This window comes from Cydia amplana, chromosome 22, assembly GCF_948474715.1.
Source record: "Cydia amplana chromosome 22, ilCydAmpl1.1, whole genome shotgun sequence".
Classification (NCBI taxonomy): domain Eukaryota; kingdom Metazoa; phylum Arthropoda; class Insecta; order Lepidoptera; family Tortricidae; genus Cydia; species Cydia amplana.
In genome coordinates, this window is record NC_086090.1 from 3310434 (window position 1) to 3333443 (window position 23010).

The 23010-nt window shown below is 39.9% G+C and overlaps 1 protein-coding gene across 2 annotated transcripts in view; it reads left to right on the top strand.

The window, feature by feature from the left end:
* LOC134658388 (uncharacterized) overlaps positions 1-23010 on the top strand; it is a 409322-nt gene that overhangs the window by 380647 nt on the left and 5665 nt on the right. Inside the window, exons 2-4 of one of the 2 annotated variants that reach the window (XM_063514070.1) lie at positions 6959-7173; positions 8149-8284; positions 9966-10099. In XM_063514070.1, coding sequence (XP_063370140.1) covers positions 6959-7173; positions 8149-8284; positions 9966-10099 — 485 coding nt within the window. Of the gene's footprint in view, positions 1-6958; positions 7174-7487; positions 7619-8148; positions 8285-9965; positions 10100-23010 lie in introns of those variants that run through there. The other variant, XM_063514071.1, reaches the window with a different exon arrangement.

A 23010-nucleotide genomic window follows, 5' to 3' on the forward strand; every position in this document is an offset into this window, starting at 1 on the left:
ATTAAATGTAAATATGTTGGAATGACCTTCAACTGGTGTCAGCGAGCTTGCCGTGATAGCTAATCACAGCGGCGTATGATAAAATCATGGTTCCTACTGTGCGAAACATTTAGGGCGCGTGTACACGGTGCCGCCTCCGCGCCGCCGCCGCGCCGCCGCCGCACCTTCGCGCTATGTACACGAGACGCGTAAAGCCCGCCGCCGCGCCGCCGCTGCGCCGCCGCTGCACCTTCGCGCTATGTACACGAGACAAGTATAGTCCGCTGCCGCGCCGCCGCCGCGGGTTTTACGCGTCTCGTGTACATAGCGCGAAGGAGCGGCAGCGGCGCGGAGGCAGCACCGTGTACAACTGTACACGCGCCCTTATGTGTATGGAATCGAAGCTGTTTCCGGCCTAACTCCAATCTGTGGCTAAATGTTTTGGTGCTTGTAGTTTTTAAGTATTCTGAATTAAATACTCTGATTTAAACATAATTAGATTGTTTTTTTATTATTATTAATCTCTCTATTTTCACTTTATTGCACGAAACATAGGACGTTTTGCCAAATGGAATTCTCTACCAGTCAGGCGTAAGGCAAACAGAGATTGGTGTTGGTATGTATGTAGGATACAAAAGCGACCGTATGTCGAACAGGTAATCTGGTTGCTGGCATTACATACATCTTTCGTGCTGGTATTTTATACTGTTAAATCGTACCTATGCTAAAAAAGTGACGAACTCCAAATGTGACGTCCTCAGAAAGTGGCGTTCTCAGAAAGTGACGTCCTCAGTGCTACATTATATCTTTAATTAAGTACTTTAAGATGTGCCGGCAATCCGTCGCCATGTTGAGTTTGAGGTCGGCGTCTAGGTCGGCACACAAATAGAGTGCCAAGTCTTTGAGCACTCTATATATGTGCCGGAACTCCTCGTTGGGCATATCAAAAGGGTTCCATGTATCCCTTATGGCACGTCGTTGAATTTTTCTTTGTTGATGCTTTTCTTACATGGCAGCAGCTGCCAAGAAGAAATGATATCTTTGCCATCCCTACAAATAATGTAATGATATTCTTATATGAATTACAAATGGAGTTCAAATAGTATATATTATATTTGAAAAAAAAAACTATACCGGCCAAGTGCGAGTCCAAAATTTTAGACCCAGTAATTTCGGAGATAAAGGTGGGGGGGAGGGGGTAATTTATTGGCTATTTTCTTAAATAACTTCTAACCTATTTATTGTACTTAAAAAAATCGCTGGTAGCCTAGCGGTAAGAGCGTGCGACTTGTAATCCAGAGGTCGCGGGTTCAAACCCCGGCTCGTACCAATGAGTTTTTCGGAACTTATGTACGAAATATCGTTTGATATTTACCAGTCCCTTTTCGGAGAAGGAAAACATCGTGAGGAAACCGGACTAATCCCACAATACGGGCCTAGTTTACCCTCTGGGTTGGAAGGTCAGATGGCAGTCGCTCTCGTAAAAACTAGTGCCCACGCCAGTTCCTGGGATTAGCTGCCAAGCTGCCCAGGCTCCCATGAGCTGTGGCAAAATTCCGGGACAACGCGAGGAAGCCATGTCCGTCTTTGGGTGAGGGGTCACTAATTTACATATGTGTACTAAATTTCAACTTAATTGGTCTAGTCGTTTCCGTGAAAATAGGCTGTGACAGACGGACAGACAGACGCACGAGTGAGCCCTAAAAATTGTATTTTTCACCACTTCTATACCATGAGAGCACCTTATCGTCCTTATCGTGCCCAGTGAGCACCACGATAAATTAATCAAAGGCTAGCCGTCAAAAATCGACTATATGTCTAACTATCCAACAAACGTAGCCATTTACCATCTATCGCTGTCAAAGTGGACAAAACGGTATGAATGTTATAAAAATGTATAAATCTAGACAAGTGACTTTTATATCATTTAACTTATCCACTTATCAACTAAGTTTAAGTTGGAAAAGTAGACAAGTGACATATTATCCAACGAGCATGTTATGCAGTTAATCGTTTAACGACTATCGCTGTCAAAAGTGGAAAAGACGACAAATCAATAAGAACTGGATAAAATGTCAGTTTTATCATCATTTATACAACTATATCATTTATACAGTCGACCATCATAGCCCTACAGATTTTTAAAATTACTTGTCAACCATAAAATTAAACTCAAATGTAAAGGTAACTACAGACTACTATTTATTATTTGCAATATTTTACCAGTTAGTTTAAAACATAAATACTTACTCGCGATCAATAACCATAGCTACCAAGAGTCTAACTCAGCGGATTCCTTAACAGCAGTTAATCATACATACATCACAAAGGCTGTGACTACAGGCAAACTATCCGTTCCTAGAATTAATAACTACTACGGGGATAGAACACTTAGAAAAAGAATTCCATACTTACTCAATAGTTTGCCTGAAGTTATAAGACGCGAAAACAAGAAGTCCAAATTTAAATCTATGTTAAAAAAACATTACCATGACACATTGTAGTAATTAATTTACCTACTTTAAGTTACATTAAGTTACATATTAACCAGAGACTGATGACCCCACAGTCAAACTCATTGTTGAGTTTTGCGGGGCTATGATTATAGTTAAGAATATCACTGTACTTTATTAATTAAATAAATAAAAATAAATAATAAATAGATAAAAGTATAATCCTGATTTCAATATATTTAAATAGCTTTGCTAAGTATGAGTACCTGAAGCTTTTCTGGTGTCTTTTTGAAGTTATAATGATGTAGCAGAAAAAAATTGGTTTTTTATTAATTTAATTAGTTAATCTGGAAAAAAAATATCATGGATTAATTTACTGAGTTCGGGTCCGTAAGAATCATTTGAACTGTTGGAAAAATTAAATATGGCAATTTTTTTTAAGAGGCCTTATTCCTTAGAGCGTTCACCGATTTCACGAAATAACACTCGATAGATGGCGTTGGCGCTCGGTACGCGAACGCCGGCAAAGTTAAGCGCGTTTCAACGCAGGCGAGAATAATATTGATACTTTTCAATTTAATTGCAAAGTAACATTATTTTTAGCGTTATATTGGCACTCTTTATTTTATTTTATAAGCATGGTAGTAGTCAATAGAGTGTATGTGTTGGGATAATATATAACCAGAGGCGAGTAAATAATAACAATATTTACCTCTGGCATGGAATTATTGTGACAATCACTCTTCTTATGAATAAGGTGTATTCGGGTATTTCCGAATGAACGAATAGTGGCGGATAATTCCGAAAGCTGACTCTTACTACAACGGAATATGAGTGATTTTACAATGATTTTCGGAATTACCCGAATAAACCTTACTACTAATATTCGTCATTGTAGTAGTGTTGTATTTTCAAACTTCTTTAGCGGCGCTGTGCACTTTTTGAGGTGGGGAAAAAATGTTAAACTCGCGACAGATCACGTGACCGTAAGACGGACACGTGACCTGATCAAAAAACTGTTACAATGTTATTGAGTTTTTCTTTATTGATTTAAATGCCATCTAGTGAGTTTCCCTCTAACCGGTATTAATATAACTCGAGTACCAACAGTGATGTGCTTAGGGGTTTCAAGTAATGCGACGAAATAACGCTAGATGGCATTAACATCAATTATACATAGTGCTGCAGACATTTTGCACTAGTCATTGAGTTTTCACTTCTGCCGGCACTCCCGGAGTGCAACCCGTTGTTTTTTTTTTACAAACCATGACAAACCATGAGTTTTGTTTACATTTTTGCTGCCCACAAATTGTCGTCTTTTTGTACTATTTCTGTTTTTAGGGGAAAGTCGGGGCCCGTCCATACTGCAAATAAACATGTTTCTTTATTTGTGATATGCAACTGGCCCTATCTGTTAAAACCAGTCATTGTTTTTATTTAAAACCATGATACCGTTGACTACATTCCACATTTTTTTTTGTTTGATGGCCTCGTCGGGGTCAATACCGAAATCCGATTATTTATATTATGCCATCTTCGCTCCACTCCATTAAGATACCCTGGACAGAGGGCCTACCGCGAACCACGTTCGACGTGTTACCTCCCTGTCACACTTACGTACGAATTTACAAGTGCGACAGAGAGGCAACACGTCGAACGTGGTTCGCGGTAGGCGCTCAGGCCTATGGAACTCTCCGCGCGAGCACGGATTTATACCTACGAATCTCTTCCCGTTCACGGTAGAAAATCAAGCTAGTTGGTCGCCGGCGCTCGAATATGCCAAAATGTATGCGAAATAAATGTCTTCTTCACGAACAAATAACACATGTTGTAGTGTGGAATTGTGGATGGATGCAGAAACAAAAAAAAAATTATAAAAAAATCCGTGTTTGCTCTACCGATTGATAGGAAAAGTAACTATTAGACGTTCTCAATATAAGTACTTATACCAATTTTTTTTACGATAGTCGCAAGCTACGTAGTAGTACGCCGTTTTATAAACCGCGTAGTGTTTACGCGGTTTATAAAACGGCGTAAACACTACGGTTACTGTAGGGAGATATGACCTTTTAAAATATTTCGCAGTCACTCATCAATTTAGACGCCGGATTCTTGTCGCGATCACGTGACAAAAGGGTGATTTGGGGAGTAAATGGAACAGTACCTATTAATTAATACGGATTTATTAAGATAAGATAATACAAAAAAAAAGATTAAAATGTCGACGTCGCTCTATTGTTAACGGACTCTCCGTAACAGATCAACAGTTGTTCTAAATGACTTGCGGTTAGGCTACGTCTTCTAGCAGAATAATGGAACAGTGGGACGAAATAATTGTATACCAAAAAAATATGACGTACTTTTTTATGTTATCTTATAATTTAAGTATTATCTTGTTCTACCATTCCATTTACTCCCCAAATCACCCTTTTGTCACGTGATCGCGACAAGAATCCGGGGTCAACATCATAATAAATAATAAAATAAGGAAAAACCCTAACTTAAGACAAAAGATAAATAAAGAGAATAATAAAATAAATTTATAAGTAATTAATAATGATAAAAGGAATATTATAATTATTAATTACTTATTGCAACTTATCTTGCTCATAGTTATTTTACAATTAATAAAACTTATATTTGTACCTTAGGTAAGTAGGTAGGTATCTTTCATACAATCTATAGTTTAGGTAAGTAGGTAGGTACTTATTTGTAAAATAATTTCTAAGCGTCGGCAACCCTAGCTTTGTGCCGGTGCGCGCGGTGCGGGGAGCGGTGCGTTGAAGGTCATTCCATTGTATTTTTGTGTAGGTATTAAAACGGTAGGCATTTGAGTTTTCTTTGAGAGATAAGTATCTGTTCGTAAGAACTATAATATAGCCCTGTGCCCTGGAACTCATCTAGATCGATGGTACTCGTCAGGGCAAAGCTATTGAGCCCAAACACGATATAGTTATGATGAGTAGATAAGGAGTTCTGGTGACCAACTCCTGACTCCATTATGAGAACCTGGACCTCATCTAGATAGATGGTGCTCGTTAAGGCAAATCGAATGCGCCCAAACACGATGGAGTTATGATAAGTAGATTAGGAGTTCTGGTGACCAACTCCTGACTCCATCATGAGACCCTGGACCTCATCTAGATAGATGGTGCTCGTCAGGACAAATCTAATAATCCTAAATATGATGGAGTTATGATGAGTAGATTAGGAGTTCTGGTGACCGACTCCTGACTCCATCATGAGACCCTGGACCTCCTCAAGATATATAGTGCTCGTCAGGGCAAATCTAATGAGCCCAAACACGATGGAGTGATAATATCTAGATTAGGAGTTCTGGTGACCAACTCCTGACTCCATCATGAGAACCTGGACCTCATCTAGAACGAAGGTGCTCGTCGAGGCAAATCTATTGAGCCCAAACACGATGGAGTTATGATGAGTAGATTAGGAGTTCGGTGACCAACTCCTGACTCCATCATGAGAAGATGGACATTATCCAGGTCGTCCGGGTATAATAATAATGCAAAACCTAACCAGTATTCAAGTAACACTGAAAACCTATCACCTAGCGAGAGTCTGTTGTTGAAATTAAATATGGTGTAAAAAATGTACTTATTTGTATCAAGATTTTCTAGTCGCTGTATACAGCACTTCTCGGAACTCTCTGGCTGTTTACGAACGCACCATAGTCACCGAACGCCTGACGATCGAGCACAGGTCCGTCCCCTAAGCCGCCTCGGCGGAGAATGAGCGCGCGGCGTCGGTGCAGCGTGATTTATACGTGTTTTAAAATAATATAAATTTACGGCAAGGTAGGTCCTATAGTTATGATTATTTTTTTATGGGTTAACGTATAGTTATAGTTTGCTATAATATTATTTTTAGGGCAAAATAATAGTACAATTTGCGATAAAAAAATATAATGTAACCCTGTTTTCACCCAAAAAATGAAGAAAGTTCGGAAGGTTAAATATCCATTTTTTTTAATGAATCTTTGATTTTCAATAGTCTTAGCCGCTCGTAAAAGATATGGTGAATTGAATTGTAATCATTTCTGTATCAAATGATTCTTGTTTACTGCAAAATTGAGAACCGAAACGACAGTTCTCACTGCAAATTTTGAAAAAGCCTCCCAAGAAAACTCATTTATTTTAGGTTTAAAAAGAGAAAATGTCAACTTGAACGGTCTTACTTGCTAGTTTAAGAAATGATTATTTAAGTACGTTATCAGTTTTTGAATGAATACTAATAGTTACGTCGTAATCTTGAATGAAAAAGGTAACAGATTGCAAAAAACGCTCGCTTGTAGGACTAAGGACTCTTAAGTTGACAATTTGTCTTTTCATTTCTTTATAAATAATTTATAAATACTCAGGAACAAATTTCCGTGCTCATCTCACAAATAAGTGCCCTAACCGGGATTTGAACAGAACCATCGGTTTCACTGCCAGGGTCGCTGCCAACTAGGCCAGACAGGTAGTTGCATTAATGAGGTGATGAAGATGGATATTTTATTGTTTCAGGAGGAGTATGGTCGCTCCGCAACCTCTCCATCTCAGTCCCTCGCGCTGTTCTCTCCGGTGAAGGTCAAGCGGCGGTTCTACGCTGCTCGTACGACTTAGAGGGGGCCGCGCTGTACAGCATCCGCTGGTACCGCGCGGAGACAGAGTTCTACCGCTTCGTGCCGCGCGAGCTGCCGCCAACTATGGTGTTTCCTCTACCCGGAGCGTCCGTAGATGTAAGTATCCGTCATTTGTTACTATCATTGGACGGTAAGTTATCTGTCACTAATCCCTGTCTCGGTCTCTCCGGCTGCAAGCCATACGCTGCTCGTACGACTTAGAGGGGGCCGCGCTGTACAGCATCCGCTGGTACCGCGCGGAGACGGAGTTTTACCGCTTCGTGCCGCGAGAGCTGCCGCCAACTATGGTGTTTCCTCTACCCGGAGCGTCCGTAGATGTAAGTATCCGTAATTTGTTACTATCATTGGACGGTAGTAAGTTATCTGTCACTAATCCCTGTCTCGGTCTCTCCGGCTGCAAGCCATACACTGCTCGTACGACTTAGAGGGGGCCGCGCTGTACAGCATCCGCTGGTACCGCGCGGAGACAGAGTTCTACCGCTTCGTGCCGCGCGAGCTGCCGCCAACTATGGTGTTTTCTCTACCCGGAGCGTCCGTAGATGTAAGTATCCGTCATTTGTTACTATCCTTGGACGGCAGTAAGTTATCTGTCACTAATCCCTGTCTCGGTCTCTCCGGCTGCAAGCCATACGCTGCTCGTACGACTGAGGGCGCCGCGCTGTACAGCAGCCGCTGGTATCGCGTGGAAACAGGGTTCTACCGCTTTCACCAACTAGAGTGTTCCCTCTACCAGGCGCATCTGTTGATGTCAGTATTGCTTGTATTTCCCCACACCCTTTACTTGCCCGTCTTTCAAAATTTTTAACTTCCGCATTTTTTAAACTATCATATTCATCAACCTTGAATCCCCCCAACTTCTAGAATATCTGACAGCTGACATCATAAGTTTTAATTTCTTATCACTACATAGTATAAAACAAAGTCGCTTCCCGCTGTCTGTCTGTCCCTATGTAAGCTTATATATACATATATATATATTAGATCTTTAAAACTACGCAACGGATTTTGATGCGGTTTTTTTAATAGGTAATAAGTCTCCATTGTGAAACATAATTATTTATCCGTTTGCAGCTCACGCAGTCAGACGAGCACCAGGTCCGCATAGTGAATCTCAACAGGCGGCTGAGCGGGGACTATCAGTGCGAGGTCTCAGCTGACGCTCCTCTGTTCCATACGGACATTCGTTCAGCACCATTAACTGTCGTTGGTAAGTATTAACACTACTAAGACTCAACTCAACAAAAAGAAGAAAAAAAAATAAAATGAAAAAAAAGTAGAAGAATAGTCTTTCCGTGACCACAGTTTGTGCAACTCAACTGCCGGCCAAGCCAAGGTGACAATCGCTATCGCTTCGACAACGAAACGCTTTGTGTCTCTCTATCACTCTTTCATACTAGTGCGACAGTGACAGTTGCGTTTCGATCGATAAGGAGCGTAAGCGATTGGCATCTTGGCTACACGGCCTGAAACGTCGAAACAGTACAGTCGAGTTTAAGGTAAAAACATTGAAAGTAACACTACAACTAGTATAATCGGACAGTGTCACAAGAACGTCATATTTTCATGTGATTCCATCAATAGACCATCTGGCCCTTTGCCATCCAAACGTCACAATCCCGAAGGCTCCAAGACACCAGAGAACATTGGCTGAGACCAAAGCCTTCATTATCGTGTGGTGACGCAAAAAACGTCTAGCGCACCTCTGACCACTAAGGCCATGATGACCGTCCTCCTGAACCATGGCTCTACATATATCTATGCACCTGGCAAACCTTCGAACCCAATCGTAAGGCAGCCGCGATCCTCAGAGTCGTTATCTAGCAGCGTGCCTACTTTGGGGGAAGGTAAGGCTGGTTTTAGTGTCACGCGGACCATCAGTACGGATCGCTTCGCACCGGACCAATATGTATTAAGTTCAGGGAGCGTTTTAGAGTGCGTTTGAGACAGCTTTCTCATACAATTTGACGCTGCGGAGCGATCCGCACCGGACCAATATGTATTAAGTTCAGGGAGCGTTTTAGAGTGGTCCGCTCCGCGCGGACGGCTTTTTCATACAATTTGGCAATCCGCACGGACGTAAATGTTTGCAGCTGTAATCGTCGTCCACGTTCCTCTACCGTGAAGTATCTTCTGTAGGGCTAACATGGCCGGCTCTTTATCATTTGTCACCATGGCTGTCACGTTCTAACAAATATGTAAGTGCGAAAGTGACGCATGGCATGACAGGTGATAAAAATGCCACCATGATAGCTGGTCTGATGTGCCGCTGTTTATAATATTGTCGTTATAGATGGTCAAACCAATTTGTCAGTAAATAGGAACAAAAAAAACTATACCCATCCTTTTCTTTTGGGTGCAAGTACTAGTGTAAGACAAAGATAGTATGACTCTCTCTGTCTATATTTGAAATAAGACAGTCCTTTGACACACTTTACTTAAGCACCTACCTATTCTGGCACATTCATATTCTAAAATAATCATAAATGTCTTTTTGAATTATGAAAATAGGCAAGTGCATACCCAAACTTCACTGAAAACCATTAAAACTAGCTTTAGATTTCATTAAAAACTTTTTCCTTCTCGTCATCTTTATGGCAATGGCGTCGCAGTTTTATGAGTACTTCATATCCAAATTAGCCAACTTATTTTAATCTCATTATATGTCCAATTATTAAGAACACCGTTAAATTTTCAGTTTTTTTTTTTTTGCTCATCTAATACATATACAATTTATTCATGTTGCCTTGCTCCTGATCAAATTACCAATATATTTATTACCTAGATATTCAGATACCCACAACACAAGCCTTCTGGAGCTTACTGTGGGGCTTAGTCAATGTGTGTAAGAATGTCCTATAATATCTATTTAAATACTGTTACAATTGCAGACCCGCCATTTCGCGCGCCGCGGATCACGGTGTCCCGTGGTAACTACGCGCGCGGAGACGTCATAAAAGCGAGCTGCACAGTGGACGAGGCTTACCCTGCGCCTAACATCACTTGGATACTGGACGAGCATAAGGTTAGTAGCGGTCAAATACTGGACGACTACTACTGTAACTGTCAGTAGCGATGGTATTAGTAAGGTTAGTAACGGTCAAATACTGGACCTATAACTACTTTTAGGTTATTTCACTTTTACTGAACTCTGACGCGGCGCGGTGGGCAAAGTTATGTTAAAGGACAAAGTTTTATACATTTACGGTATAACATGAGTTCTCTTCTACTTTGGATGGCACTTAACAGGCTCCTATTCTTCAGCACTATTTAACATGCATCACGGCTAATGAATCCTTGATGATCTATTGACAGTCGTAGTCATCGCTAACGTCACCTCACAAGTCGTATAAGAGAGAATCGTTAGATACATAGATAGAATAATACTCTTTATTGGCACACCTCAGTAAAAAGATACAAAAGAAAATAACAATTGATTAAATGTAGAGGCAGACAACAGGCGGTCTTATCGCTAAAGAGCGATCTCTTCCAGACAACCTTTGGGTATCGTTCTTCTAACTAATAGCTTAACTTAGTATAAGCTAAAGGTCCGAAGTTGGGTTAATTTTTCAACGTAAACCGAACACTACACTGAAGTATTTTATCAACTACTTTTAGAGAAAACGCAATAACCCCTGCACAAGTAGGTATTTTTTAGGCGCAGCTATCGGAAAGAAAAACGCAGCAGGAAAATATTTACGGCGGGCTTTTTTCATTTTCGAGTGATTTCAGTTTGTTCAACAGCGTGGCTGTGTAGCACTAGAACGGGGTAAATGGGTCTCTAAACACAAACTGTAGTTCTTGGGTAAAGAAATCCAATTCAATGAAAAGATAAAATAAATCAGCTTTTTAATGTAAATTAAACTCAATTTTTCAAAAGTGCAAAAATTAAGTTAGGATTTATTTCTTGAATAGTTCTACGAGATAAAACCTACTAATTGGTTTTAATAATTAGGTGTTTGAGTGAATCAGCCAGTATCAGAATTTTAAAACCTTTAAGAGTTAAAGGTTTTAAAAATCTTTATTAGAATTAAATGTTCAGCGGGCGTGGTTATGGACGGTTTTATCCGTATACCTAATAAAATAACTGTCACTTTTTAACACCACAGGATTGAAGGTGACGGATACAGTGGTATTCAGTAAAATAAGTTAAAGACCCATACAAAACTACAGTTTTGTTCAATTAAAGTAACCTAAATTTTGAAACCTAATTGATTGGTAGACAATGCCGAAGTATTAAATTGACACATCTTGCCGAAACTTGCGCCAATTTGTCCTTATGCGACTATTGGAAAGACTTGGTAGCCTTGCACACATTACTTAATTACTTACATACTCCGACACCAAAGACTGCCATGCTACTCTGTCCAAAGCCGTTTCCGTCCAGTCGACGGCGCCGAGTTCGCTAAGGTCTTTCTGCATTTCGTCTATCCAGCGGTACCTAGGGCATTCAGCCGTCACATACACACATGCGCGCGCGCGCGCGCACACACACACACACACACACACACACACACACACACACACACACACACACACACACACACACACACACACACACACACACACACACATTAAAGATTATAAAGTCTCTTACCCGATTCTGGTGCACCTAAGCCGCCGCAGATCGCCGTTATCCGCGCCCACTGGCCAAGAAGCAAAACAAAACAGGGGAGCAAAACGAAACGCGGAAAAACGAAGCCCGGAACAAAACGCAGCGCTGCTCTAATGAATGCTGTGAGGAATTACGTTTCGTTTCCGATAGCGGTGGGAGTTTGCAACTTTCTTTAATAAATACGACGAGATTTTCTTTAGAGGTCCGGTTTTAATGATCAAGCTAGCAGTCAGTTTCGAGGAGGAAAAAATGAGACGAAATATATAGTAGTAGTTTGTGTTACAAGGTTCCGTCAAGGGCGTACATTGAATCCTGAATGAAGCGATGGATTCTACAATATTAAACAGATTATTTAAGCTAAAAAAAATAATGTGCAAAAAAAATTAAAAATAGTGTGCTAGAACAGAAAAGTGTTACTTTGATCCCTCCTAGCAGGGAGGAAAAGTGCCACTTTGATCCCTCCTAGCAGGGAAGAAAAAGCTCTTTTCTAAATAGGACGTGTGAAAAAATAATTTCTACTTTCTGGTGCTCAATTTGATGCAATCCAGAATTCATGTTGTCCAGACCTACTGAATAGATTAATAGGTTTTATAATCTAACTGCCGTATTCGAACTTCAAGATATTCACAAGAGACGACACGTACTAGATCCATTCTAGATACGTTATAAGTAGTTTAGATTTCAACTAGTTCTCTTTTGCAGCGCAATTCGGGCAACCAATGTCACTTTTACGATAGATCGTGTTAGATATCTATTAGATGTGAATTAGATCTCTAAGTAATATCTTGTGGAAATCGTTCAAGAGTATCTCCAGAATCGCGGAAATGTCAAATTTGACGATTTGACGATCGATTTGAGATCTTAAACATATCGTTATGGTATCTTGGCGATGTCTACAAGATATCTAATAGATGTCTATTACAAAATCCGAATCGGGCAGTAAGTCTTACGAAAATTAACTTTTTCTGAACTTTCAACTGGTGTCCGCAAGGTGACTAAAAGAACTTACAACATGTGTGACGTGACGTACTCGTTTGCGTTAAGTATCATTTTGTATGGGAGTTTGAGTTTCCAAAACGTTCCGCTTGGCGCGCTGTTAAAATCCCATACAAAATGATACTTAACGCTAGGGGTTCTGGCTTTCCTAAAGGGGCCCACTGATTAACAGTCCGCCGGACGATATCGGCCTGTCAGTTGTTCGGAGCTGTCAACTTTTTATTCTAACTGACAGGCCGATACCGTCCGGCGGACTGTTAATCAGTGTGCACCTTAAGTTTTGTACCTACACAAGAGCTTTGCGGAGCAATAAAACTTCAAGATGGCCGTGAACATTCATCGACCAATCAATACTCAACCCTCATAAAATTCAGCTTCGAATTTCACTTTCAAGTTCATTAAGAGTCAAAAGTTTCGCCGAAGGGCAATTTGCTAAAAATCGCGAACAATTTTCTATTGTGAAAGTTCCGATATGTTCGGCTTATTAAAATTTATAAGGACATTCGTCTGGAAAACATTTAAAGGTCAACTTATTGTAGAATTAAATTATTTTCCAAGTTTATCAAGAATTAAGTACGGGAAATGGTGACGATGAAAAAAGCTCTAGGTACACAATATAATATATGTAAGTACCTATCTACTTGTACGCTTGCATTGAAATATTTTTTCGTGTGTGTGTGTATACAAATCTGGAGAAAAGGGGACCATGACGCGTCTTCAGATCTATCTTATCTTTTATTACTAACAATTTTACTCATTCTTTTAAACCAGTAGGTTTAAAAGAATGAGTAAAATTGTTGTAAAATTTGCTACTGCAATTTGCATTAAAATTCTACGGCTTTATAATTAGGTCTGTTCAATAGAACCAATAAGCCGTTATTAACGGATTAAAATACTAATGGAATAAAATATCCATTAAAAGCGATCCCCATATTAACTTGCATACCTACTTATATTATAATTCATTTTATTCGGGCCCTATTGTCGTTTTTAAAACTGAAAAACATAAAAGATCAACCATTTATACAGCGTGCATTTATACGATCCCATATGCATAGTATTTAATTAGGGCCGACCCGACACTTAATAAAATTATGCTCTGGGGCCCGTTTCTCAAAAGCTTGTAACTTGTAATACAAGTGGAAGTCCCTTTCTAACAAAAGCTGTCAAAAAGTGACATCCGCTTGTATTACAAGTTACAAGCGTTTGAGAAACGGGCCCCTGGTGGTTAAGAGTAAATAAAAAACTTCTTTCTAACAGAAGCTGTCAAAAAGTGACATCCGCTTGTATTACAAGTTACAAGCTTTTGAGAAACGGGCCCCTGGTGGTTAAGAGTAAAAAAAAACTTCTTTCAGAATCATTTCATAACACTTAACCCTACGTCTCGTTTAAGTTTGCGTTTATCTTAAAAATACACGCAGTATTTTATTTCCGTACCGTAAAATGGGGTGAGTAGGGGCAACACTGACATTCAAACCTCGATAACATTTTATTTCTACATATGCAAACTGAATGGTGTATATAATAAGTGTTCCGGATGTTTGTATTTTAGTTTTTATTTTATTTTGGGTAGTTCCATTTCATAACTTTGACGATAAACAGGAAATCCCACATCACCCCGTAGTCTCTCGTAATTGGGGTGAGATGGGATTTCATACAAAGGTGATTTTGGAAGATTGTTGGATCGATTTTTTTTTATTATGAGTATGACTACAGCTCCATTTTAAATTGAAAAACATTATTTTTGTAGCAGTAGCCTTAAAATCCCATCTCACCCCTCTTTCATCCCTTCTCTCCCCATTCATAACCCAACTCTCCCCGCGAACCCTACTCACCCCATTTTACGGTATATCATTTTCCATGCAAAAACAAAAAGTACTTACATGCAGAAATCCTGAACGATTCTCAAAAGTAATTTGAGTAGCTTTTGTTCGAAAATATAGACGGATCGGCGTGAAATCAAAATTTAAGCATCCATTTTAACTTTTTGCTTTTGGGAAATTTCACGTTTAATCATTATCGTTCCGTGTACGTGTTTATTATTTACGATGATAATTAATGGGCTGAATACAAAATACAAAGGGATAATGAAGGTAAAGATGTGGAAGATGATGTACCTATGGGGCTAATTGATACGATATGTCACATAAGGTAAGCCTAAGTAACATCAAATGATATTCTTTAAGAGGGTTTCATATTGACAAAAATAATTAATTAAAAACTTATAAAAAATCATTTTTTATTTAATACTTTTATTCGAAACAAATAATAAATACGAATAACAAAAAAAATCCGGAATAATTAAGTAAGTAGAGTCGGATTAAGATAAATCTGTATGGAATTTGCAGTGACAAAGTGTACCCATGTCATCATTAATGTCAAACTTCTATGAAAATATGACGTTTATAATGACACCGCCTCACTTTTTTCTATTCAAATTAGTACAAAGTTAGCTTTGAAGGAGTCTAAAAACGAAATAAAAAGGACAGTATAGGTATATAACTAAGTATATATAAAGTTGGTCAAACCAAATTTGTCAGTAAATAAGAACAAAAAAAACTATACTCTTCATTTTCTTTTGGGTGTTAGTACTAGTCTAAGACAAAGATAGTATGATTAATTGATTATCTCTGTCTATGTTTGAAATAAGATAGTCTTTTGACAAACTATAAATACAACAAAAATACAATTAGGTACTAAACTATTGTAATTTTGAAATTTTGGCTCAATAAACTGTGGCACTAGTTTTAATTCCAAACTAACAAAAAGTTACCTCAAATATTTAACAAACGCTAATTAGAACATGAACAATTTACATTAATAACTAAGTACCTATTAAAATATACCGAACCTGAATAACGAAAAGATGAAACTAAGACAGTGAATAAAATAGTAAAACTAGTTGCAGTAGTTGCCCCTCGAGGCACATTGTTGGTCCGGACAGTTGAACTTGCCCGCGAAGGCGGACAGACACTCATTAATTAAATATTAATAGTTAATATAACAAAAGCTCTGACCCGAAACTTGGCCAACTTACTGGTTAATCGCCACGTACGTGTAGTGTTGCGCCATTGCGAATGTTCCTGGGAACATTCAAACATCAGGAATGTAGCATGCGTCATCGCTAAATATTTGGTAGCGATACCGATGATATATTTATTTATTTAGAAATTTAAATCAAGGCCCATATCACAGATCACATATATTGCATTTTATAAACTTAAAAACTAAACACTATCTATATACATAACTCCAAAACGAACCTTTTAATGACTACTTAAGTATTAAAAAAGATGATGGCGTTTTACCTGTCTCTAGATTTGTTCTACGAGATTTGACTTAAAAGGCTTTAGCATCCGGGCCATAAAATTTCAAAGAAAAACATGAATTTGACACTATTCGTAGAATGGTCAGGTAGCTGGCGCCATCTGAAACATATTTCTACCGGCCAACACTAGTAAGTGTCGGACTTCTGGCAATTTTAAAGCTGCCTTTAATAGTCTACTTCATGCCAGCAATACTGCCGCCTTGTCCATGAGCAATTTCATCTTCTAAACTACCCTCTTTTCAGCAAATCTAGATCCAGTGTTTCTTCTTGCCAGCAATGCTGCGTTCTTTTCAGAAAAAGAAAAAGACTGGCTTATTTAAGTATAATAAATTCTCCCTTTTTATCATCAATGCCTTGACCAATACCCGAATGTCCCCAGCTGTACATCACTACGCTCTAAGCTTAATATTTAAGCTCGCATTTTACACCATGTTGAGTTTCAGCATAACTTGATAGCGGAAGCTTTTGGCTTCTTCGCTCATAAATAAATAAGCTCCATGTTACAGTGAATTAGAGGGAATTTAAAGTGACGTAGAATATTATATAAGTGCTTTGAGATGCACTAATTATACAGAGATGAGATATAAATTTATACTTTAAGGGCCCGATTCGGATTTTGAACTAGATATCTATTAGACATCATCAAGACACGACAACGATATTATTAAGATCTAGCCGGTCAAATTTGACTTTTCCGCGATTCTGGAGATACTCTTGAACGATTTTCACATGTCTAAAACGACTCGTTATGTATTTTTAGATCTCAAAACGATTTTGAAACTATCTTAAAACGATAATTTAACGTTTCGTGAATTCAAACACACTCGATGATCGTACTGATTTACTTAAATTAAATATGATTACATTCAAGTACTCCGCTCTTTACAATACTTGTGCACTCTTCAACTGCTGTCCACAGAATGCGCGCCCTCAATGATCAACATGGCGCCTAAAACCGGACCGGAAACGAGTCGGATTGGCGTTTCGTAATACTCACCTGTGATTGGCTGGTTAGAAGCGGGCTGTCAAAACTGACTAATAGTGTTGCTAGCCGCAATAATTGTGACCAGAAGGTTGCTAAATATTTAATTGTCATTAAAAATCATACCAAAATTACATTATTAATTAAAAATCATAACACTCGGCCATCCGACTCGTACACCGTCCCGGTGTACACTCATTACACATTCTAAAATTACATACTCTTATTAAGATTCCAAGATCCAAAGAACACATTAACGACTCTACATATAACTGCAATCTAAATCTATATTAACTAAGCCAGATTCTAACTTTAATTTATTTATTACATATTTTCAATAGGTACCGCTTTTATGACAATGAACATTTACTATGATTATATTAATCTTATAACTACTATATATGTTTATACTAATCTCATAACATTGGCTTGCACCATCATGAAATACTAGATCATAACACTCGTGTCATTAAGCAAACACACTGATGAGTACTTAATAACGATTACATTATGAATCAATCATAGTATTCTCTAAATCTTTTGAAATCGCCTTTTTTTTAAATTCTGACAAGGGAATATTATCGTCGGTTTCATAATCTGAGGTTTCACTAGAACTACTACTAGATAAAGACTTATTTGAATCGGGTTTGAGTGAATTGATCTTAATCCAAGGTCTTAACCTATCGGCTGCAACGACACTCTTAAATAGCCTTTTCTTTTTGCCGAATCCGGGAATGTCGGCTATTTGGTACCTATCGTTGCCCAAAATTTTTACGACTTTATAGGGACCAATGAATTTAGACAACAGTTTTGTGCTATTTCCCTTGTTGTAAAAATTAGTGCGAGTTAATTTTACCAAATCGCCTTCCTTAAAAACTGCAGCGGGAACTCTTCCAAGATCGAATCTTTGTTTCTGTTTTGTCTGGCTCATCTGAATATTGTCATCGACTTCTCTCCTCAAATCAGTCATGGATTTGCGAGCGACGTCGGTTTCAACACCCAACTTGTTTGAGAGACCGTCTTGAGATTTAATACCAAAAAGAGTCTCCGATGCAGTCCTCTGGGTGGTGGCATTTATGGTGTTATTTATGCCCCACTGAATTTTTTTCAGACACACGTCCCAACTACGTTCGTCCTGACCTGAATTATGCCTCATCATGGAATTTAATATGGTCTGGTTAAATCGTTCGGCTTGGCCGTTTGCCCTAGGGCAAGCCACTGCGTTTAGGATGTGTTTGATACCATTAGAATCGCAAAATCTTTTGAAAGCCGCTGATGTAAACGAGGTACCTCGGTCGGAAATGATTCGAGAGGGATAAATGAAATCATGAAAAACCTCCTCTAATACTTTCACTGTGGTTTTTGTCTTAGTATTCTTTACCGGTTTCACAAAAACATATTTAGTGAATCCGTCTACAATCGTCAAAATATACGTATTACCACTAACACTCTTTACAAATGGACCTAAGTGGTCCACGTGAATCGTGTGAAACGGTTTGTCGCCTTTTGGTATGGGGTACAACTGGCCTTGCTTTCGTCTAGCAGAGCTATCCTTATTATACGCGCAAGATATACAGTTACCCACATATTTTTTTATAAAACGACGAAGTTTGGGGAACCAGTATTGCCCTTGAATCCTCTCAATAGTTTTGGTTACGCCTAGGTGCCCGATATCGTCATGGTTCGCGTGACAAATTTGAAAACGCGCGCTTCGGGGCACTACCAAACGCAATTTATCGTCTACTCTTCTATAAAGCTTATGGTCTTTAACTACATAGTTTTTCTTAATGTCCCTAACCTCCTCGTCATTTCCCGGCTTAAGAATCTTTACGATACGTGCTAAATCAGGGTCGGACAGCTGTAAGGTCAAGAGCCAATCATCTTTTTCTATGTTATAAACAGTGTAAGTATGTGAGTCGTTGTCGTTATCTGTCAATCTAGTATTACGACTAAGAGCGTCAGCATGGGTCATTTGTGTACCAGGCCTATACTCTATATCGAAGGTGAACTCGCTAATTTGGAGCCACCACCTGGCAATTCGAGGTACTAAGTCGCGCTTGGTCAACGTTGTCCTGATAGCATTACAGTCTGTCACGACCTTAAAATTAATTCCTAATAGGTACACCCTAAACTTTTTTAGAGAGTTCACTATCGCCAAAGTTTCTAGCTCATACGAATGCAAGTGACGCTCTTCCGGAGTGGTCTGCCTACTAAAATAGGCTACTGGTTTCAACACACGGGGATTCTCTTGCCACTGTAGCAGTATCCCAGCCACTCCAAGAGAGCTTGCATCCGTATGAAGCTCAGTGTCAAGTTTAGGGTCGTATAAAGCTAATATTGGACGATCGATCAACATACTTTTTAAATTGGTGAACGCATGAAGCTCTACTTCAGACCATCTAAATGCCACATCTTTCTTCAGTAGATTTGTGAGTGGTCTAGCAATCTCGCCAAAACCTTTCACAAATCTCCTGAAATACCCAGCCAGGCCTAAAAACTGCCTAACCTCGTGCACTGTCTGAGGGATAGGAAATGTCTTGACTGCCAATATTTTATCTTCGTTGGGCCGAATCCCATCAGCCGAGATTTCATAGCCAAGGTAATTAATCGTGTTGTCAAAGAAGCGACATTTTGACAGTTTAAGTGTAAGACCATTCTCCCTGATGAGTTTCAAGACATCTTCTAATCTCTCAATACCTTGCTCTAAATCACCAGATGGCACAAGGATGTCGTCCAGATATGCCAATGCAGATTCAAATCGCTTCGATCCAAGCATTCGGTTAATAAGTCTCTGAAAGACTGCCGGCGCATTAGCAAGGCCGAACGGCATCCTCTTAAATTCATAGTGCCCATCTGGTGTTACAAAACCTGTGAGACGTCGACTATCTTCCGCCATGGGCACCTGGTAATAACCAGACGCGAGATCTAGAGTGGTGAAAAAGCGGTTACCACTTAAGTTTGACAACTGGTCTTCGATCAGAGGGAGCGGGAAGCAATCTTTTTTAGTTTTATTGTTCAAAGCCCGGAAGTCGACACATAATCGTTGTTCACCCGTTTTTTTTTTACCATTAGGATGGGACTGGCATAGTCCGAGTTCGACTCTTGAATAATATCATTGCTCAAAAGTTCTTCAATTGTGTTGCGCACCTGCTCCCTCTCAACATGCGACAGTCTATAAGGCCTGTAGACTACAGGCCGGTCATCTAATAAGTCTATTGTCATCTCAACATCTTTAGCCGACCCGATTTCGCTCAGATTTAACGCAAAACAATCACGGTAGGACTGAAGAAGCGTATGTAACCTATCGACAACCTCTGTACTGACGTCCTTTCCTACCTTGATATCGTTCTTTTCAATTGGCTCTAATGACGAGATGTCGCAGGAAATCCGATTTACATGGCGAACTTTCTTTTCTACAAATGGTGAAGCCCTGGCCAAAAGAACCTTGGAGTCCAATGTCAACACATCTTTAGCTAAATTGGTCAACACTAAATGACCCCTCCCATCCTTGATACTATAAGCACCCTGATGTAGATGATATTCCTTTCCAGGTTCACCGCAACTATGCCCTTCAACATAAACATCACCGGAAAAAGCGGAATCTTCTGAATACACTTCGACAAGGTTCACCCCCTGTATCTTGGTAGAGTTAAGAGTCAACAACTTCACAGAATTATCTTGTTGCATTTCATTTATCGGGCTCTTATAAAAGAACAACTTACAGCTGTCTTTCAAAACCGTTACGAAAGGTAACTCTGTGAAATTCTGACCAATCAGTAAGGGCGCCTGACTCATCACTAACCACTAGTACTTCAATGGAAGCTTCAACTTCGTCAATTTTTACAGTCACAAAGCTCTTATAGACGGGAAACACCAACGACTCTCCAAATCCTTTTATTGCAGGTAGTTCCGAATAACATTTTGCCAAATTAATTTTCTCGCCCTCGGATTCCCGTATCAAGCTACACTCACTACCAAAGTCTACGTACGCTACATAATCGCCGCCATTGACACCAATTTTTCTAAAAAACTTATCATTGGTATTGCGGAATGTGTAGATCCTAAGAACTTTGCGCTCTTCACCAACCGTGCTCTTTCTGCTATCATTCCTAAGTTGTAAAGGACTAAGCTTGCAAGATGCAGAATCGTGACCTACCCGTTGGCATTTCTGACATTTTACTATGGGTTGAGGACATTTACTAAAAGAATGCCCCTTTCCGCGACAATTGAAGCAAGTCATAGAGGTTTCGCCTGAAGGACCCGAAGAGTTCTGTTTGGGCCCGGCTTCACTACGTTTCCTATTAAAAGACACGTCAGGAGGTCGTTGCGAATTGAGATAATCCAATAAGTCTTCTGGTTCCTCACAATTTAAAGTTTGGGCACCGTTCCTAACGGACTTATCTAATATGCCGTGTACTATACACTGTACCGCTTTCTTTGCTCGGATCTCACATCTGTTTAGTAAAGTTAGCTTATCGTAGAAATACTCGCGATAATGCTCACCGGCACGCGTGGTCCGAGCTAGCATTTCTTCGAGAAGCCGACCATAATTTTGCTCGTTTGGGAAGGCTTTTTTAAGTTTCGTTTGCCACTCCTCCCAGCTATATACTACGGACGGTAAGGACTCGAACCATTTTTTAGCAAGTCCCGCGAGTTTTTGAAGTGCGAAATGTATGGTCTGCTTCTCGTTCCACTCATATATTTTTACACATTCGTTGACTTTATGAATCCAGCTATCTATGCTTTGTGCTTTACTGGAGGGATCAAATTCTGGCACCACATTATTTAATTGACTGTTATTCAAGTGATGTGTCTTGTCTTTGTTCCCTCCTTGCAAAGAACTGATAAGCTGTAGTACCTCATTGAATGTGACTCCTTGTGGCGGGGCTGCCTCGACTGGTGGAGCAGGCTGTCCTTCTGGCGCGTCGGTAGGCTGTTCAAGTACCGGCGTGGCAGCATCTGCTGGGGCAACATCCTCGACAGTCCAATTTGCCGATGGAACAGTTCTGCGGGTCTTCTTCGTTGATCCTTGGCACGAAGACAGCATCTCTCGTCTCCGCTTCTTCCGTGTAACTGGGGTGTGCTCGCGTCGTGGGCCGTTAGATGTCTCATCTTCGATATCGGACGCCATAACCTCGGGATAAAATTTGAAATAAGTCACAGTTCAATTTCCAGCTCTCAAAACTCAAGCTTATTTGGTTTAAAACTAAAGACTCGAAGCGCAGTCTCGCACCATCGAGTCTACCATCGAGTCTACCATCGAATCTACCATCGAGTCTACCATCGAGTCTACCATCGAGTCTACCATCGAGTCTACCATCGAGTCTACCATCGAGTCTACCATCGAGTCTACCATCGAGTCTACCATCGAGTCTACCATCGAGTCTACCATCGAGTCTACCATCGAGTCTACTATCGAGTCTACCATCGAGTCTACCATCGAGTCTACCATCGAGTCTACCATCGAGTCTACCATCGAGTCTACCATCGAGTCTACCATCGAGTCTACCATCGAGTCTACCATCGAGTCTAAACTGGAAAAACTCCAACTTACTTTATTTGCTACCCACGTGGCCTTCTGTTACACAACCTCTCTAGCTAATAGCAACACACGTGGTCGCGTAGCTGACTATCCAAATAATCGATGTTACGCGCACAAAGCCTACTAGCAGCTACCCACACGTGGTCACATGCTACTCGTAAATACCTATTTATTGAAACATCACAGGCCCATATGGCTCTTGAGCGGCAACGCACATAGTCACGTACTAGCTAATTATTCGGCGATATATTACAGGCACACATGGCCTCCTAGCAGCCACACACATGGTCGCATACTAGCCAACTATTCAGTTTTACTACAGGCACACATGGCCTTCTAGCAACAACACACATGGTCGCGTACTAGCGAACTATTCTTTGTTTTACTACAGGCACACATGGCCTCCTAGCAGCAACACACATGGTCGCGTACTAGCCAACTATTCCTTGTTTTACTACAGGCACACATGGCGT